This window comes from Durio zibethinus, chromosome 4, assembly GCF_047325235.1.
Source record: "Durio zibethinus cultivar Kanyao isolate XHJ-2024 chromosome 4, ASM4732523v1, whole genome shotgun sequence".
Classification (NCBI taxonomy): domain Eukaryota; kingdom Viridiplantae; phylum Streptophyta; class Magnoliopsida; order Malvales; family Malvaceae; genus Durio; species Durio zibethinus.
The window spans coordinates 33,242,977-33,262,707 of record NC_143165.1 but is presented as its reverse complement, the minus strand read 5'-3'; the positions used below and the strand labels follow the sequence as shown (position 1 = coordinate 33,262,707).

Genomic DNA, 19,731 nt, shown 5'->3' with positions numbered 1-19,731 from the left:
GGGAGGAGTTGGAGTTGTCTAACTCTATACATTATTTTTTTCTTAAAGCACAGTATTATTATTACATGGTGATTATATCATTATGGTCATGGCGGGTATAGGTTTTTTTTTTTTTTTTACATCATGATGATAAAATTTTAATATAAATAAAAAAAAGATTTGATTCAAAATTAAATTTTTCATATTTTCTTAAGCGTCTTTAATAGTTAGAGTTAGAAGAAGTGAAATGAGACTTAAAAATGGATTAATTTATTCTTCATTTTAGTAAAACTTTTTTATGGCACAATTATATCATTTTGAAATTAAAATTTAAAATTTATAATAATATTATGACACAATGAAAATCTATCACGCCAACTCTTACAAATTAGGCTTTAATCTGTAATAAATTTATTATCGACAGATTGATCGAGTTAAAATATTTCAGGTGATTATTCAAAATTAGATTAATTTACGTGGTGAAAAATGATCATGACCAGACCTGATTGGACGACCCTTACATAAAAGCAAGAAAAAAAAAAAAAGAGATTTTTGAGGGAAATTGTATGCGACATAAGTTACGTGTGATGGAGAAAGAAAGAAAGGGGGAAATTTGTCTTCACATTTGAAGTTTGGAAATCAAGAGCGACAATAATGTGAAATTGAGAGAGTGTCGGTGTACGTAGTTAAAATGATTTAATTGGATTAAATTTCGGATTTAATTTTATAATTTTAATTTAATTAAAATTTTTTTTACTTTAATATTGTGTATTACGTAGCCAAAAATAGTTAATTCAATAATTAATTAAAATATCATTTATATTTTATACGAGTGAATGAACAATTACAGTTCTCCTCGTAACTAAATTCACCATTCATTTATCATAAGCACAAAAGGGAAAACAAAACAAAAGAATGGTTCAAGATATAAGTATTGGGTAATGAATTACAAGATTTGTAACACAAGATGTGTTACATTGAAGGTAAATTACGAGTAATTGGGTTGTTAATTAATACTAGATATGCTTAAAAGATCCCAAATTACCTAGTGAAATAAAGTTATTATAAGTGTGAGGTGAAAATAAGATTTAATAGTTCACAAATCATGTGGGATTGAAGCAATTGTCCTTTTAAAAAAAAAATTAATTAGAGTCATGGAATATGAACATATATGCAAACCAAAATGGGGAGATTGAGCGGCTAACTGCTCAAACTACCAGACTGCTGGGACCCTTTCAAGGGCAAGAGTGGGCAGTTATTTATTAAAAAAAAAAAAAACCCTATTATAATACCAGCTTGCTTATTCCCTTTACAAAAACCCCTCTTGTTTCTCTCAGTTTCTCAGGCCTAAATGGCAATTCCATTATTCCATTTTGTACTGATCTTGCCTTTCCTGGCTTCCACCTCCATTTTCTCCTCACCAGTTCAAGATCCCGAGCAAGTTGTACAACAAGTCAATCAGTACGTATTAATTTCATATACCGTATTTATTAATTGAATATGTGTCACATATTTTCTTTAATTTCCATGTGTTATTATATGCAGGAGCATCAGGAATGCCACTATTGCTAGGAGAAACCTGGGATTTCTCTCATGTGGAACCGGCAACCCCATTGATGACTGCTGGCGGTGCGACCCTTATTGGGAAAAGAACCGTCAGAGGCTAGCTGATTGTGCCATTGGGTTCGGCAAGCATGCCATTGGTGGCAGGGATGGGAAAATATATGTGGTGAGCGACCCAAGTGACCGTGACCCTGTCAACCCCAAACCTGGCACTCTTAGGCATGCTGTTATCCAAGATGAACCTTTATGGATCATTTTTGCTCGTGACATGGTGATCAAACTGAAGGAAGAATTGCTCATGAACTCATTCAAGACCATCGACGGCCGAGGGGCCAACGTTCACATTGCCGGCGGGCCATGCATTACTGTACAGTACGTGACCAACGTTATAATTCATGGGATTAACATTCATGATTGCAAGAGAGGAGGGAATGCTTATGTGAGGGACTCCCCTAGCCATTACGGTTGGAGGACTACATCGGACGGTGATGGGGTGTCTATATTTGGAGGCAGCCACGTCTGGGTGGACCATTGCTCTTTGTCTAATTGCAATGATGGTCTGATTGATGCCATTCATGGTTCCACAGCCATCACCATTTCTAACAGTTACATGACCCATCATAACAAGGTCATGCTGTTGGGCCACAGCGACTCTTACAAACAGGACAAGAACATGCAAGTCACCATTGCCTTCAACCACTTTGGAGAAGGGCTTGTGCAAAGAATGCCTAGGTAATAAATTAATTGAGTCAAACATTAGCCTTAGCCATTTTTATAATCGTTTTCCCTTTTCAACTTGTATATATATACAGATGCAGGCACGGATATTTTCACGTGGTGAACAATGACTACACGCATTGGGAAATGTATGCACTCGGCGGCAGTGCTGATCCCACAATCAACAGTCAGGGCAATAGATTTCTTGCACCAGATAACGTAAACAACAAAGAGGTCAGAACAAATCCAAGATAGAAATTAGAAAATGTAATTAGTTAGTAAGCTTTAAACTGACATCATATGGTACAAAATTCAGGTGACTAAACATGAGGATGCGCCGCAAAGCCAATGGAAGCACTGGAATTGGAGGTCGGAAGGGGATTTGATGTTGAATGGAGCATTCTTCACCCCGTCTGGCACCGGAGCCTCTTCTAGTTATGCCAAGGCATCGAGCTTGGGTGCGAGACCGTCGTCACTGGTGAGCTCACTCACAGCAGGAGCTGGTGCACTCGTTTGCAAGAAGGCGTCGCGCTGCTAGCTAAGCTAGCTAGCTAGGCAAAGTAATAAAAAAGAAAAGATAAAAATTGAAACATGAAAGATGGAAGCAACAAATAAGGCCAAATTGTAATTAAAAGAATCAGGATTCATGTTTCTGTTTATTGGTAATTTTTGTAATTTTGAATTGGATAATGTATACAACTATAAGATTTTAATCAGCCTGTTTCTGTGAATGATAAATTGAATGTTCAATTCAATCAATCAATGAAATTAGTCATCGTTATACATCAAAATTTTATCTCTTTTCCACGTACCGAATGTGGTTTTCCTCACATGGGGTGGTACAGTAACAGTAGGCAGTGGGGGTGTGAATTGAAGTTGGTGCAAGGAAAACAAAAAGGCTTTGTTTGTGCCTATTGATTGCGACTGTCCGTTGGCTCCCTTGACAAAGTTGTAAGCTTGGCAGCCTCGGTCTTGGTGCCTTTCTTTTATCAAATAAATTTTTGGTGGCTAGGAAATTAGGAATGCTTCATCCACCATTATTCACTTCGACCGACAGCCAATTCACGAGTCTACTATTAAAGCTCCTGTCTCCGACAATTCCAGATGCCATAAATGACACCCACCTATCCCCAATCGTTTCCATCCCATCCATAAATAGCAAATGAAAGATTGGTAGTTTTTTTTGGTCCCTTTTTTTTAATGAAAGATTGTTATCTTATTATCATACACAATGTATTTAATCCAAACCGCAAATCTTCTGGTTTTAAGGTCCAAACAAAGAAACTACGGACCTTGGGGTGGTATTTCATTCATTTTAGACTTCATATCTTTTAAGCAAGCTATAGGCCACGTGACACAATGTGAGGGAGACAGTGCTTTCTTTCCTTTTTCTTTTCGGTATACCTCGTTCGGTTTATTAAATAATTGTTTATTGATAAGTTTTTTATTAATAAAAAAGATTGTAGCTTGCAGATACGAGTAAGAATAATGAATTTTAAATTTTAAATTTGTTTAATGATATTTTTTAAAAATAATTAGATTAATCAATTAAACTAAAATTCAAAATTTTATGAATAAATTTATAGGGATAAATTGTTTTGCTGCTTGCTCATTGGTAAAATTGATATGCTTTTGATTTTTTTTTTTTTTTACTTCTTAAAAAATGGTAATTACAATATGAAAATGACATGGTTTTGAGGCGTGAAAAATGAGAGGGAATATGACAAATTGTGCAAAACGGGATTTTGCGGGTAGCTACAATGAGAAGAGTCCGAAGATGCCCAAGCACAGAAGTCAAGCAATGAGCAAGACCCCAACTAGGAAGAACACAGTAAAACAGGGAAAAGAAAAAGCAAATTCACAGCACCTGAGCATGCGGGTCAATATCCAATATATCAGAGGGAAACAATCAAAATTCAAATTACACATTAACTAAGCACTTTGTTGTCCAGGATTTTTACATCCATGAGAAATACTACCCCATGATCCCTAGGTGATTGAAAAAGTAACTAAAGAAATAAGCAACCACATCAACTAGAATAGTGATCATTCTACCAACCATGGGACTGGCGGTTCAAACATGTTTCTCTCAAGTGAATCATACACAACCATCAAAATAGCGTTACCTCTGGCTGAAGCAGTTTTACATTAAACCTCAGTAGTAAGATGGGGAAATGACATCATCAATCTTCAAAATCATCTTAACAACTTGTGTTGCCAGCAAGATCTGCTGCTGCTTCCCAATCAGCGTCTCAAAGACATTTTGCTCACACATATCATTAGTCCCAACATCATTGCAATCTATTCCAAAGTGAGGATTATTCTCCTGCACATCAGATATAGAAACAAAATTAATGATAATAATCCACAATGGTGAGATTATACAGGACCAAAGTCATCATCATACTAACTAGCAAATACCTTAATTTGCTGAGATTTCACTGCTGATAGTGTCTCAATGGGCTGGAGCCCACTATTTTCAGCCAGGGCCATGGGGATAGCATCTAAAGCATCTGCAAATGCCCGGATTGCATACTGCAGATAAAAGAAAATTAATATAAAATCTAATTACTCTTGCAAAAAAGAAATACTACAATATTTAGATGATTAAATGTGCTTCTTACCTGCTCTACTCCCGGATATTTATCTGCAGCTGTCTCTACAGCAACTGAGCAAGAAATCTCAGCTGAGCCACCACCATAGACTATAGAATTGTTACGAATCAGATTCCTGGCCACACACAATGCATCATGGATGCTGCGTTTTGTCTCCTCTATCATCATCTTGTTTCCTAATGCATCATTAAACACAAAGGAATACTTTCCATGAGATATATATGCCTAATCCATCTCAATTCAGCTTAGTGCATTGCACTTTGATATTCTACCGTTTGTTACTTTTGTCTCTCTACAACATTATAAGAGCAAACCCATGCAGGCTATGTGTTATAATAAACATATGCAAATGGCCAACCAGTTCTGCGTTGGCCAGGATAAAGATGTCCAAACATCTCAAACAAGAATGCAGTGGAATGCATTCCAAGAAAATTGAAGAAGCATCTAGGCGTGTGTCCAGGTGTCAAATAAGTTTATCCTTACATTACTCTTCCATCAAGTCATTTTCCTATTGTTCATTTGTTTTTAAAGTTAGATAGTAAAAAGAGCTTTGCTTCAAAACTGATACCGATGAGCCTCTACCACCTAGACTAGGCGACATACGTTATAACCAGCAATTTAGGAACAGAAATTAAACACAAGTAATTCACTGAGTAGACCAAGTGCTAAGGATTAAGCCAATTAGGGATACAAAATCAAATCACAATGTCATGAACCCTCATTGTCAATAGCTCCCATTCTGATGACCAAATAAAGATGACTTGTTATTATCAATTGAACATAGTGCAATAAGACAACTCACTTGCAACCAAATATAACAAAGGGAAAGAATCTACCTCCACGAATAAATATGGTTACAGCCCTTGAATTTGCACAGTGTTCAATGTACAACATTTTATCCTTTGTGGTGCCAAAAGACTTCTCTCTGACCAAACCGGCCTAAAAAATAGAATGAAAGAACAAATAAGTGTTTCCTGTAAGATACAGATGCAATGCCAGGGGACTAAGCTGATAATTTAAAATGAAGAAACTTCATCAAACATGAATTGCCAGTCCAAACGAGCAATGCTCTAGTGCTTGCTTAAACTAAGAGCCATTAAATGTCAAATCATCTCACTTGAGCTTCACCAGTTGTCGTCTATCTAATGCATGAAAAAATTTCCAAGAAAGGAATTTATCTGGCACACATTGCCAAGCAATGAAAGATGGACAAGGAAAGAATGGAGCAAAACATACCCTTCCCAGCTTTTCGGGGGTCAACTCCTGGAACCTTGGCACAATCCTTCCACCTGTAAAGATAAATATAATTAGATTGCCCATTGCTGAAAAAGTTGAACACCCTACTAGCAGCTAAATATTTATCCATCAAGAATTTAGCTAGCATGACATCAAAAGAATATAGACTAGATATAAACAAACCGGTAGCTATTGCTATGAGCTCCAATTCCACACCACCAACCCATCTGACAGCAGGCAAATTCCGGTGCATTAATAAATGATTTGCCTCATCATCAAACCCCCATTGACAGATAACCAAGGTGGCACCAACATCCTGCAACAATATTATTATCAGAACAGGTTGTCTACCCCAAAATTACAAAGGTGGGTCATAACAATAATCCACCCCCTCTCTCACCAAAGAGAATAATCTAAAGCAAGAGAGAATGTGAAAGATCAACTTGGAAATTGAAAACTATATTCCTCAAAACTCCAACATGCGGCCATACCTTGCACTTTTGGACCATGTCATCAAAATACTCTTGCTCTTGCTGGCGCAAAGTCTGAAACTTTTCCACTGTATCAATCTCTACCTTATGTTTAGTCTTTGGCTTAGGTGGCTCAAATGGGCAAGTTAATATCGCAATTTTTGCATCTTCAATTTTCTTTGGCATCTGTGGATGACTCATGTCCTTGTCAACAGTGATTCCATATATTAGCTCAGTATCTTCCAATTTTCCTCCAACTTTCCCCTCAACCTTAATCAGATCTAAATTGACATCTTTCCTCTCCAGATCAGCAACAGAAAGAACTGCTTTAACAGAAATCTCAGCCAAAGCACACTTGCATCGGTTCACACTGCAAAACAATGAAAAATGGTTACTCATGCACAATACACAAAATATTCAACATAACTCAGTCTAGCATTGCATTCACATATTTATCACTCTGAACATTTTGCCTTAAATTCCAATATTAGGAGTTTCACTTCTCAATACTATCATGTTTATGAACTGCTAGCTGGTGGCAAGAGCTATTTTAATTGAGTCAAGTGCCACCCAATTCAGATGGTTCAACACTCCACCATAAAAACCTTAGCCACAGCCAAACAAGCCCAGACTATTTCTGTTTTGCAAACATCACAACAAGTCAAAATTGTAATTTGACTTGAGGTCCATTTAAGAAAAATTATAAGGGGAAGATGTAGCCAAAAGGACTACATATCAAGATTAACCAATACCTTAGCAAGTTAAGGCATTTAACTAACATTTAAGGTAAGGCTCCGTTTGTTTCACCAAAAATGACTTCTGGAAAATGATTTTCACATTTTCAGGTGTTTGTTTGGCAAAAAATTGGCTGGTCAATGAAAAATGACTTACTAGTCAATGGAAAATGAGACTATTTTTCTGAAAATTGTCTTATGGCTTTGAAAAGGAGAAGACATTTTCCTAAAAAAACAGTCTATGAGTAAAACTATTTATTAATACTTTTGAGCATAATTTTACTTATAAATAATATTATATTAATAAATAAATAATATAAAGAATAATAAATAGTTTTATTTTAAGTATTTTTTATATTAACATAATATTTTAATATTAAATATTATTATTAAAATATAATTATTTTTTAATATTAATAATTTTAATAATAAATTATTTAAATATATTTTAATACTAAATATATTTTTATATTATATTAATATTATTTGAAAAAAAAAATTTTAGAAAATAACCAAACAAACATTTTTTATTAACTCATCCAAACAATAAAAAATTTCTTTCAATTCAGAAAATGTAAATATTTTCTAAAAATAATTTTTTGGAAATCATTTTTTGCGAAACAAACAAAACCTAAGTTTGGAACTAGAGGTACAATTGCCAGAAAATTTTGTGCCAATCAATTTTTAACACCCATTTGGATTTCAATGCAGCAGCACGTTTGAAGAATTTAAGCTGCTTTTGCCCACTGATGGTTTAGCTCAGGTGAAGAAACGCCAGTCTTCATCCCTTTCTTTTTCCATTTTTATCCTTCATTTTATATATATTTTAACTTTTCCTTTTTCTATTTTTATTTAAAATTACAAAATAACTTTATTAATTCATTATAATAAATAAAATTTATTATTATATAATAAATTAATATAAATAAAATTTATTATTGTATTATGAATTAATAAAATAAATAAACAAAAATGTATTATTATATAATAAACTATTATTTTATTAAATTTTAATTATTTATTAACAAAATTATATAAATATTAAATAGTTTAAAATTTTTATTAAATACAAATATTAATCTCATATCCTTAATGGTCATTTCCTTTTTCATCACAATTCACCTCAACGCCACCATGTGTTTGCATCTAAAAACATATCCCTACCACTAATTTTTATCTTAACGCTATAGTAACTAATTTCACCTCCACCGCTATTTTCAATCTCACTGCTCTCCAAATGGACTCTTAGATGCAACGTTCTTACCAAACACAATGTTACTACCACCTGCCATCTTTATCTTACCGCTATAGTAACTAATTTCACCTCCACCGCTATTTTCAATCTCACTGCTCTCCAAATGGACTCTTGGATGCAGCGTTCTTACCAAACACAATGTTACTACCACCTGCCATCTGTTTAACAGCTACCATGACACAATGTGCTAAAAGTGAAGCTAAATGGCATCTCTTACTGATCAAAGCATCATCTTATGTATACCTATATTCAATTGCAGACTCCTATATGATAAGAAATATATAAAGCCAATTAATTGTATTTAACATCATACTGATAGCAGCCATGATCCTCTAATCTAACATGGCAAATCCTAGTGGTGGAGATAGGATATCACAATTACCAAACATATAGGATATATGACATAAACATATGAATTAGCCCTCACACAAAAAGTACCATCTTGAAACAAATTAGACATAATTTTCTCTTTATAGCAGAGCAAAATTCAAGCAAAATTAGCCAGGGCAACATAAGAAGCTAGTATAATCCTGTTATAGTTACAACATGAATGTTTCTAGTCATGCATTATTGCGATCTGAACATTGCTAGGGACAATAGAAATTGCAACGTACAGCAATAGACCGCAAAAAAAAGCTAGAAAACTTACATTTTAGAGGACAGAGTGGTCATGCAAGTTTGAACCAAAGGCTCTATATTTGTTGGTCCAAAATCAAACTTCTGAGCTATACGCTCCAAATGCTCAACAGCTATTCTAGAAGCCATTTCATAACCCTCTGCAATCCGGATGGGATGAATCCCACGTTCTAATAGCCACTCTGCTTGTTCTAGAAGTGCTCCAGCCATGACAACAACACCAGTTGTTCCATCACCAATTTCATAGTCCTGACTCCGAGACAGTTCAACCATCAACTTAGCAATTTGATTGTCAACATCCATCTGCTCCAATATCGTTGCCCCATCATTTGCTGACAATATCCAACAAAAAAAAAAGACATCAGGAAACTTTGAATACGATCTATGTATAATTTCACTAACAAATCTAACATCCTTAATTTTAACATTTACTGCCGAAATATAAACTTCAAGAAGCTATGTCCTGAAACATTAAGCTTATAACTCTAGGTCGGAAAAGTTTATCAACGGCAACTTTACCTAAACCAAAGTTTCCGGTTAAAAAACTAGTAAAGTTTAATAAAGTAACTAAAAATCCTAAAGTACAAATAAAACCTAAATTTATCTTCACAAATAGCTCTCATTTCGAAGTCCATGTCAAGCAGATCCGTAACCCAAAATCATTTTTTAAAAACCTAATCGAGTAACCAGAAACTTAATGATCAAGTAAAAAAAATTAGAAAAGGAAGAAATAGGTGGAAGGCAGTTAACTGATGGTGACATCGCCATCGGGACTTTGGAGCATCTTATCCATGCCCTTCGGTCCCAGAGATGTTCGGAGGATCCGAGCGACCGCTTTGCCAGCGGAAATATTGGCTTTTTGGGCTTCGATCCCTCTCAGCCTCGTTTTCTGCTCTTGCTCTTTTATTATAATGAAGGGTCTCCCGAACTCGTCGAACGCCAACGCCATTTTCTCCGAGCTTCACCGTTTCGCTGCTGATCTACGCTTCTTCTTCTTTAGCGTTTCAGTCCCTTTGAAGAGTTGGAAGTGAGAAGAAGGGTGTGGAAGGGTTTGAGCGAAATGTTGGCTCGCTTTTCGTTTTTCTCTGGTTTTCAAAGCCCTAGCTAGTGGCTCTTTTTGTAATTTCAGACCGCTTCTTCGGCTCCATTTTTGGGGCCTAATTGACTGCTGGTATATATTGGTTTGGGCCCATTAGTCAATGAATGACCCATTAAGATTTGACCGTAGTACGAGGCTTGCATTATTTTCCCTCTGCAAAATTAAAATATTAATAATTACAACCGAAACAAGTTTGTTAATTTAATTCTTCGTACCATCACCCTTAATAAGTAAAATGTAAAATTATTTTTAAAGTTTGTCAATTAATTATATATACATGCTTTTTCAATCATTAACATAGTATAATTTTTTTGTAATTAAAATTGTCAAAATTTAAACTATAATTATTGATATTAAGAATTTGACATCCTACCTACTATCAAGCAGAGTTAATTTATGCTTTTTTAGTCATTAATTATGCATAGTTTTACATTTTTTTTAATTTTTTTTTAAAGAAATGTGTAGTTTTACATTTAAGTATATATAATATATATAAGAGCATATATATTCCAAATTTATACTTTGCTAAAAAAAAACTATAAATTCAAAGACTAAGACTTAAGGAGCCTTTCCAAATTTTTGGATAAACGAACTAATTACCCCACGAAACAACGAAAGAATAGCATTTGCCAAATATATTCTTCCCTGTAAATTCACGACCAAAAAAAAAAAAAAAAATGCATGGTTTTCCTGAGTCCTCGCAAAGGGATTTACGTTCATATTCTTGTCCAATTTCTTCAATCCTATATAAATCTCTCTCTCTCCCTCCGTAATTGTGCGGTGTTCCTCTATTAAAAACAACACAAAAGAAAAATGGCAGGCAAACTCATTGTTCTTGCTTTGGTCTTAATTGGCCTTCTCGGGTTGGTTTCCGCTGCCAATGATGCGCCTGCCAATGCCACTACTCCTAAGAGCAGCGGTACCGCATCCTCCCCCGGCAGCCAGGGAGGATCCGAGGCCGCCGCCGCACCCGGAAATGATGATGCCATTGGCAACACTGATGATGCAGGTGCACCAACTAATAGTAATGGCGGTGGTGATGAAGGTGTTGCTGTTGAAGGCCCTATCGGCAGTGAGGATGCAGCTAACTCAGCTGCTTCCTCTGCTCAGCCTCCTACCAGTGGTGCAATCACCTTTAGGGTCTCTGCGGTCGCTGGAGCTGCTGCTGCCGTCGCTGGATACTTCGTCTTCTAAACCAGTTTCGCTTAATTTTGGCAGCTTTTTGGAGTCTGAGAAAAGCTGTCTGATTGATATTTGTTGGTTTATCAATTACTTCATTTGTTTTTTGGCCAAAAAAAAAAAAGAATTACTTCATTTATTCGCACCGTAATTTGAGGTTTGCACAAGGCTGGTTTGAATCTGTTTATGAATGAAGAAATGGGAGGGGGCTGCATGAATTTTCAAGGAAAATTTTGGCATATGGTTTGCTTTCAATTTTTCAATGTTCCTTGGCTTCAATCTTTCACCTTCCATCGTACAATCCATATGGCGTATCATGTGAATATCTTTTTTCGTTTTTATTTTCCAAAACTAAAAATAATATTAAATCACGACTTCATGTAAACTTTACTAAATGTATGATCATCAACATTTGGTTCAACAGTATTTACATGTATTTTTTTTCTTTGGATTAATGTTATATATAATCTTATATTATAATGAAATATTCAATATAATATTTAAATTCTAAAAATTTTTAATATAATATTTGAATTATGAATTTATTAACTAATGTATATCTTATTTATAATATAAATAACTTTAAATAATAACATATGATAAATAAATAATTGTTCAAATACCACATTAATTAACAGAATTATAATATAGGTACTACAACAATGTTAAATATTTTTAAAATTAAAATATCAAATTATATATTTTACTATAATTTAAAAGTTATTCAAAATATTATCATTTTTTTTAAAATAAAAAATAACATAAAGAGTCTATAAGTATAAAGAAATTAAATTACTTGATAGCTATTCAATCTTGACTCGATAAATACTCGAGCTTAACTCATTTATTATTGAGCCGAGTGGAGTTTAAGCTAATCAAATAACAATAAGACTGAACTACTTCAAATATTTTGAAACCCTAAAAACTTGTAAGTCTAATCAAATTTTTATTTTTATAATATTTTTAATATGTTTAATATATATATATATAAGTAAATAAAAATATGTATTTTAGGTCTATATTGTTAGTGTGATGTTATCTTACATTTAATAAATATCTAATTTCTTATAATCCTATTTTCAAGTTTGGTTCCTTTCACTTACGATCAATTAATTTTGAGTTGGATATTTAATATGATATCAAAACTAAGATTTTCTTTTATTGCTCTTTTCTAATTTCTCATATAAAAGACCTTTTTCATTTTCGTTTATACATGATAAAAATTTGTTAATATGATATTATCCCATATCTAATAAATATTTAATTTTTTATAATCTTATATTCATGTTAAACTTCGTCACTAACAACTAATTGATTAAATTGCTTAGTATTAAACACAAAACTTGATCAAGCTTAAGCTAAATTTCGAGCAAAGCTCAAGCTTGACAAGCCATCAATTTGACTCTTTTATTATATCTCTGCAACATTAATAATCCTCACAAGAACATTGTCCTAAACTCTCAATTTAAAGCATATAATAAAAAACATATGCAAGCAGAATCTTACCATTTTTGTACATAAAACTCTAGCTCGAAATCCAATCGTACTTCGACCCTTTCTGTTCCCCTCTCTCTAGTCAGCCCACTTCATTTGAACCTCAAGTAAAACTGACAATGTTTCATTCCACGGAATGCAAAGCCTTCATTTGTACGTATGGCTAGAATGTAATGGGGGCAAGGAAAAGGCTTCTTCTCATTCCCTCACTACACAAAAATTCAAGCAAATTCAACTTTACTCAGATAACCATATAGAGGCTTGAGTAAAAAAAAATTCTCCAATTTGAGCTACGGATCTCACTTGCATAACTAAAGGGCAAGCAACCAAAGGAAAAGAGAACAAGAAAGATGCCCCATGGCCAACTTTTTTCTGCATCTGAGAAAGCATAGGCAATTCTATTTGAAAGCAGACGCAAGCCAAGACTGCCTCAAGTTCAATGCAGTCCTAAGTGAGTTGCTTTGAATATTCCATCAGTAAATGATCCTTATCAACATGATTTGCATACAATAGCAACAGAAAGGCTTTTAGAAAAATTTTGTGGATGATGCAATCTAAAACTTGTGATTTCCTTCATCCAAATCCATATCAAATAAGAAACATGACACGACGATGATATATGTATATATATTTGATTCATAGGGCAATTTGGATAATCAAATCCTTTAGTCCATGCAATCTAAATGTAGTGAGAGATAGTTATGGAAGACATTGAACCTAAAAAAAGAAGCAAAGAAACTTAACCAGATCACTAAGGAGAGGGAGGAGCAGCAAAGCAGTCTTAAACATGTACAAAAAGGACAAATTACACGGATTTACACCTTTCTCATGTTACTCCTAAAAGTCCCAATTTCCCAATACCAGATGCATTAACTTTCAAGAATAGAAATCATTACGTACAACAATAATGACTAAAAAGTGAACAAAAAATGAATAAAAAAAAGAAGAGGCCACATTCTGAAGTCCAACAAAACAAGGGATTGGAACTTTTACAGCCTTCCTCACTAGGCCATTACCACCCATAATCAGAAGTAATGGAGCTTAACAGGCTAAAACCACCTTCAAGAATGATTTGTTGCTCCTCAATACAAATAGTATAAACATGGATAAAACCATTAGATCTGATACACATTGTATGCTACATTGGTTTTCTTAAAAATGAAAAAGACAGGAAAACTTGATCTATAAAAGAGGTAATCATTACAATAACACATTAGAACCAACTTCCCAAGCTTAACTCCAACGTGCATATGACTAAAACATCATCAGCCACGATACAAACCAAACCAACCCAAAATTCTTTGCCCAGAGGCCAGAACATACAGAATGCAACAGCAAGCTATAACTTGTCACTCTTAAGCTTAACTATAAGAAAAAACTCCAGAACCCTTCCCATTTTGATGGAAACAAAATGCTTAAACATTAACTGGGAAGTACATATGTTACACTGCTGTTACAGTTGGAACAACTCCATGTTACAATTTGCATTTAGCTCATCTATGCCTATTCTAAGACAAAGCTAACATATCAAATACAAGTTTACAAAGTATGAAAAAGTATTGGCCTCAATTTCTGTACAAAACTCCTAAAAGGCTAATTAGAAAGCCAAATATGGTCATATAAACAATGAAAGAGGCCATCACAAGTTTTGGACCAAATAAACAGATTCAACTTTACAAGAAAAAAGAAAATGCTTTACAAGAAGACTGTAATGTTGGTTGTATCCTGAAACATATGACCAACATCCAATTCATGAATTCATTTGGATTTACTTTCTTTCCAGAGGTTACAGTTTCTTAGCAGTGCTAAAAAAAAAGATTTTTTGCACACTTGAAAGGCCAATGCTAATGTCAGAGGAAGCCAATGAAGCCAGCCATTCTAACACATCTTCCTCAACAAAAAGTTGTCCATTCCACTCCCTGGATGTGATGTTAAAAAGAAACCCCCATGTCAATAGATATTAAAAAGGTAAAGCAGAAAAAAGAAAAAGCCACAGACACCACCTCACAATCTACCCGCATCACTCACTACGTTAGAAAGAGCATAACATCATTTTTTAATTGTAAACAAAGTCCAATGCTACTAGGAATCCTATAGGCATGACATTCATCTCTATGAGACAACCAATTGGGCTAGTAATAAGCACATAGGCATTCAGGCTCGCATTGATATGAATATGCAGAACCTCTTTAAAAAATGGCACTAAAACAGGAAATTAAGCATTCTAGATAAAATATTGTTTTCAAACCACTTCTGTTTTGGAGGACCATTTCAAGGTTTCAACATCTCACATAGTTCAAAACTTCAGAACACTATGTCAGTGACTTACTGGAGAAAGATTAGGAAACTAAAAGACAAGAAAGGAAAAACCGTAAAAAAAAGGTAGCACCATTAGAGGAGAATGAAAAAAAAAAAAAGTATACCCTAGGATTAGTGCTTTAACACAATGCCTTTTCAGCTTAACATTGACAAACATCCACAAGACTAGATTGCAACCTTTATCACAGACAAACTATGTTAAAACCTAAGAAAGAGAACCTAGAAGCCTGCAAGCCAAGCTATAGAGCTATAGAGGAAAGCTGAATAATACCTGCTCCTCATAACTGGCACAATACCATTATTTATAAAACGAAAAGGCACATTTGAATTGTGGGATGAAGATTATTTGGGTAGGATAGCATATAAGCATACATGAGATTCCAAAACTCTAACAAAATAAAAGAATATTTGATGGGGGAAAAATCAACTGAATGACCCAGTATGGGAGAAAAGGTAAAATTCTCTAACATATAGAACAACCTACCAAAAGTCAAGTTTCAAACATGCGAAAGGGGAAAAATCATACAATGATTTGGTAATGTATAATGCGTACCATTTGATATTCAGCTTCATGCATTATTCAAAAAAAATTATCTTCAATTGAAAAGCTAATATGCTTATAGAAAAAGAACAAGCAAAAAGCAAATGAGGAAGAAAGTAGCCAGAGAACATCATGAAACAAAATTGAAGCAGCAAGATAAAAGTGAAAAAAAGAGATGAGCTTCACCTCACACCATCATACACATCATCTAGCAATGTCTAAAGTTTAAGCCAAGTAAACACCGACCTACGAACCCTCCCCACTTTTAACCCCCAGAAAAAATGCACAGAAAGATCACAAGCTAGAAAGATTTCTTATCAACCAATATCACAATCTTATGACAACAAGATTTCTAACATAAAAATCCCAACATTCATATAAACAAGAAGATTTTCTATAGTATCACGACCACAAGCCAAGAAAGCATTCCCTCGAATATAGGTTTTGGCAGATAATTATAAACCCAATGCGGATGGTATCTGTAGGATGTTAGGATTCCATCCCCACAAAGAATATCCAAATTGAATATAATAGTACGTTTTTCAACACAAATATTAAGTGTTTCATCTAATATTTGTTCTTTAGAATGCAGTAAGAAAGGAAAGGGGAGTCCATTCTTCCCCACCACCCATGCAAGTAGCACTTACTTCTTCCCTTAAGAAGCCACACTCTGCATATGGACCATTGATCATCATCATGAATGCTGAAATGAATATAGCAACCAAGAGGAGAGAAACTGACAGTGAAAACTTAATTAGAGATCAGATAAAAAAATGGTAAAGAAGATGCACAGCATATTTTGTCACTCTGATGGTAGGCATCTCTTGTTCCCATAGTCCACATCCTTCGATCAATACCTGCAATCTTCTTCTGGCATCACATGGGACCTGCTGCAAGATCTTGAAGAAGATTGTCCACTATCCCAGTCATCATCATAATCCAAGTCACGATCTTGATGTTGATGCTCTCTGTAGCTGTCCTTTTCTTCCCTGTGACGTTGTTCCCTATGCTCCCTCTCAAACCTCTCCCTGTCCCATTCCTTCTCGTCACGATGCCTCCTATCAGAGTTGCCTGACCGCTCATGCTCAAAAACCCGTTCCTTTTCCCAAGAGGCACTGCTCAACCTTCCTTTTTCATGATTCGCATCCCTGTATCCATAGTCTGAAGCACCATCTTCACCACCATAACTAGACTCTCTGGTCCTGTGACCATGTTCGTCTCCTCCCCACCCAACCATACTTGTGTCAGCCCACATTCCTACATGAGGTCCATCCATTCCAGTTGAGCCCATCATTCCCATCCCGGTAGGTGCCATTCCATGGCCAAAGAAAACAGGATTGACATGAGGAGCTACACCAGCAAGTCCCATTGTATTAACGGTGGGAAATGAAGGAGGCATGCCAGGAAAACCATGTCCTGGAAAACCTCCATAACCACCTCCTCGACCCATATATGTTGGATCAAATCCAGCTCCCATCATACCCTGTGGATGTATCATGCCAGTGGCAGGACCACCAAATGCAGGTCCTGCTGGTCCTTATCCATAGGCCCCTGCACCATTAGCACCATTTCAAACTCCAGCAGAGCTCCTAACCATGTTCTTTACACCTAGAGCTCCCCTTCCTCTCATTGATCCTCCACCCCCACCTCGTCCCCAGCCACCCCTTCCATAGTTCCTTCCTGCATCTCCACTTTGGTAATTCATATTACCACCTCTTCCTAAACCATCATTTGGCCTCCTTCCTTGAGGCTGTGCTAGAGGCGGGCCCTGGTTTTTGTTCCTATAAGAAGCTCCCATCTGCTTCAATGCCTGAGATGAAGCAAAAGCCACAACACAAGCTCGCCCATTGAACATATAACCATTCATTCCCTCTTTGCATGCGGCCGCAGAAGCTGAATCATAGAACTCCACTTGACAATAACCTTTGGATTTACCACTAGCTCTCTCGTCAAAGAACTTAATCTCCTTCACCCTTCCATATTGAGATAACACACTCAAGCTCTGCATCAGTTGTCCACCAATGTAATTCTCCAATAAAGAGCATGGTTGAACCATTCTCTATAGAAGGCCCAACCTGATTTTCATTCATCCTAGGATGCTTGACATTCATACCCATTGTATTAGGAGGAACCTGTGGAGCACCTTGAGGACCAGCAGTATCCAAATTTAGAGATTGAGCAGGGGCGTTGGCAATCTTTTCAGGCACACCAGAAGGATCAATCCCAACCTTCTGGGATGCTGAATTTAATCCTTGAAAACCTACTTGAGCATCATGGCTCACCCCCATAACACTGCCCATTTGAGAAATGGTAGATCCAGATGGATAACTCCCAGATCCTATTTCTGGTCTGTTAACAGCTGGCTGCCCCTCCTGCCCAGGATAACGGGCACTAACATTGGGGTACTTTCCTTGAGCTGATATTCCTGGGATGTTTAGCCCTTGTAAACCCCCAGCTTCACCTCTCGGCTCAGGTACCTCATTTTTCTGAGCTTGAAGTCCAGTACTGCCCATGCCACCTGGTTGCGGTTTTGCCTCAGACTGTTGCAACTGAAGAAAACCTTCTCCAACATTAACATCATTGTAGAGATCATCATATTCATCATCCTCCCCAATCATCTCTTCATCTGCAAGAGCAGGTATGGTTCCACTTCCCTGATACTGTGTCTTTTGTGCGCCTCCATACTCTTCATCTTCAAAATCTATTTGTTCTTCGGCCATTGCCTCCATATAATCTGACTAATACGCACCGAAAGAGAAAAAATCATTCCCAACTCCAACCGTATGAAGCCAAAGGCACCACAAAGAAAAAAGTAACTGTAAACCTTAGATCAAATATGTAGAGAATGCAAGTATTCCAGTATGAGTGTAACTGAAACGGAAAAGAAATCCAGACTCCAAGGATAATTTTTAGTAGCATATTTACATTAACCATAGATCTTAAGAATATTGAAAACAAAGAAATAAAAAATAATTGAACCCGTAGCAAATGAAAACAGCAGTGAGATAAAAAATAGAGAGAGATCTAGTAACCACACATTAAAATAAAGAATTAAAAGTTCCATGATAAACATGATAGAAAAGGCAACAACACGTAAACTTACCAAAATGCATTGTCAAAGTATCCAGATAAAAGCCCTACTTCGTCAAATCATAGAAACGAATGAAGAAGTAGAAGGTACATCGAAAACACCCAACTGGATAAAACCATTGAAAAAAAACCAAACACCCAAGTCGTAGAATGTCATAAAACAGATAAATTTCAATTACCCAGTTCTTAAAGCCCAAGGAACCAACCATGATAGAAAACCAAAAAGGGAAACGATAACAAAATCAGTAAAGGGAAAGGGAAAATTAAGAAGACCCTCCAGCAGCAATCAACTTCGGAACATTGCAACAAAAGAGAAACAAAGAAATCCAGAGTTTAGAAATAGTCGTCGAAGAAAGCAAGATGACTATTTATAATAAGGAACGAAGTTGGATCAGACAAACAGGAAAGATAGGTTTACCTTTTTCACCATCTCCAAGCTTTCCTACTGCTATAAGTATCCATACGTACCACGTAGCTAAGAAGGTTCGTAAGACATGTAAATCGAGAGTTCAAATCTCATCGTTCTCATTTATTAACCTTTTCCAATGAAAAAAATATTTTTTATTTAATCAACTGTGTATATATATATATATTGGTTTAGCTAGATTAATTTTCTGGGTTAATGAATTTTGTTTTAGAGTTTTTGACTTCCTGCCCCATGTTTTTGAATGGATTCAAACATATTTATTTACATGAAATGGAATAAATTTATAAAAAAATTATCTTTTTTTTTTCTTCCTTTTAATATAAATTCTGAAATAATTAAAATTATAACAAACTCCATTTACCATGAGCCAAATTCAA

The 19,731-nt window shown here is 35.4% G+C and overlaps 3 protein-coding genes and 1 pseudogene across 4 annotated transcripts; 2 read left to right on the top strand and 2 right to left on the bottom strand.

The window, feature by feature from the left end:
• The first annotated feature begins 1,283 nt into the window (after positions 1-1,283).
• Positions 1,284-3,050, top strand: LOC111287400 (putative pectate lyase 5). Its single transcript, XM_022877940.2, has 4 exons — positions 1,284-1,440; positions 1,525-2,274; positions 2,355-2,493; positions 2,576-3,050. Exons 1-4 carry the CDS (start codon positions 1,331-1,333, stop codon positions 2,795-2,797), a joined length of 1,221 nt encoding a protein of 406 aa, XP_022733675.2. The 5' UTR covers positions 1,284-1,330; the 3' UTR covers positions 2,798-3,050.
• Positions 3,051-4,133: 1,083 nt separating this feature from the next.
• On the bottom strand, positions 4,134-10,292 carry LOC111287429 (T-complex protein 1 subunit epsilon-like). The gene is made up of 9 exons (XM_022878002.2): positions 9,956-10,292; positions 9,219-9,537; positions 6,602-6,950; positions 6,294-6,426; positions 6,111-6,163; positions 5,711-5,813; positions 4,884-5,050; positions 4,681-4,794; positions 4,134-4,585 (listed from the first exon to the last, which is right to left on the bottom strand). Exons 1-9 carry the CDS (start codon positions 10,152-10,154, stop codon positions 4,415-4,417), a joined length of 1,608 nt encoding a protein of 535 aa, XP_022733737.2. The 5' UTR covers positions 10,155-10,292; the 3' UTR covers positions 4,134-4,414.
• A 622-nt stretch (positions 10,293-10,914) lies between these two features.
• Positions 10,915-11,991, top strand: LOC111287430 (uncharacterized). The gene has a single exon (XM_022878004.2). The coding sequence runs from the start codon at positions 11,118-11,120 to the stop codon at positions 11,496-11,498; it is 381 nt and encodes a 126-aa protein (XP_022733739.1). The 5' UTR covers positions 10,915-11,117; the 3' UTR covers positions 11,499-11,991.
• An 827-nt stretch (positions 11,992-12,818) lies between these two features.
• Positions 12,819-19,568, bottom strand: LOC111287087 (uncharacterized; annotated as a pseudogene). Its single transcript, XR_016341725.1, has 3 exons — positions 19,346-19,568; positions 16,485-18,575; positions 12,819-13,186 (listed from the first exon to the last, which is right to left on the bottom strand). The product of XR_016341725.1 is annotated as an uncharacterized LOC111287087 (transcript).
• Between the last annotated feature and the right edge of the window lie 163 nt (positions 19,569-19,731).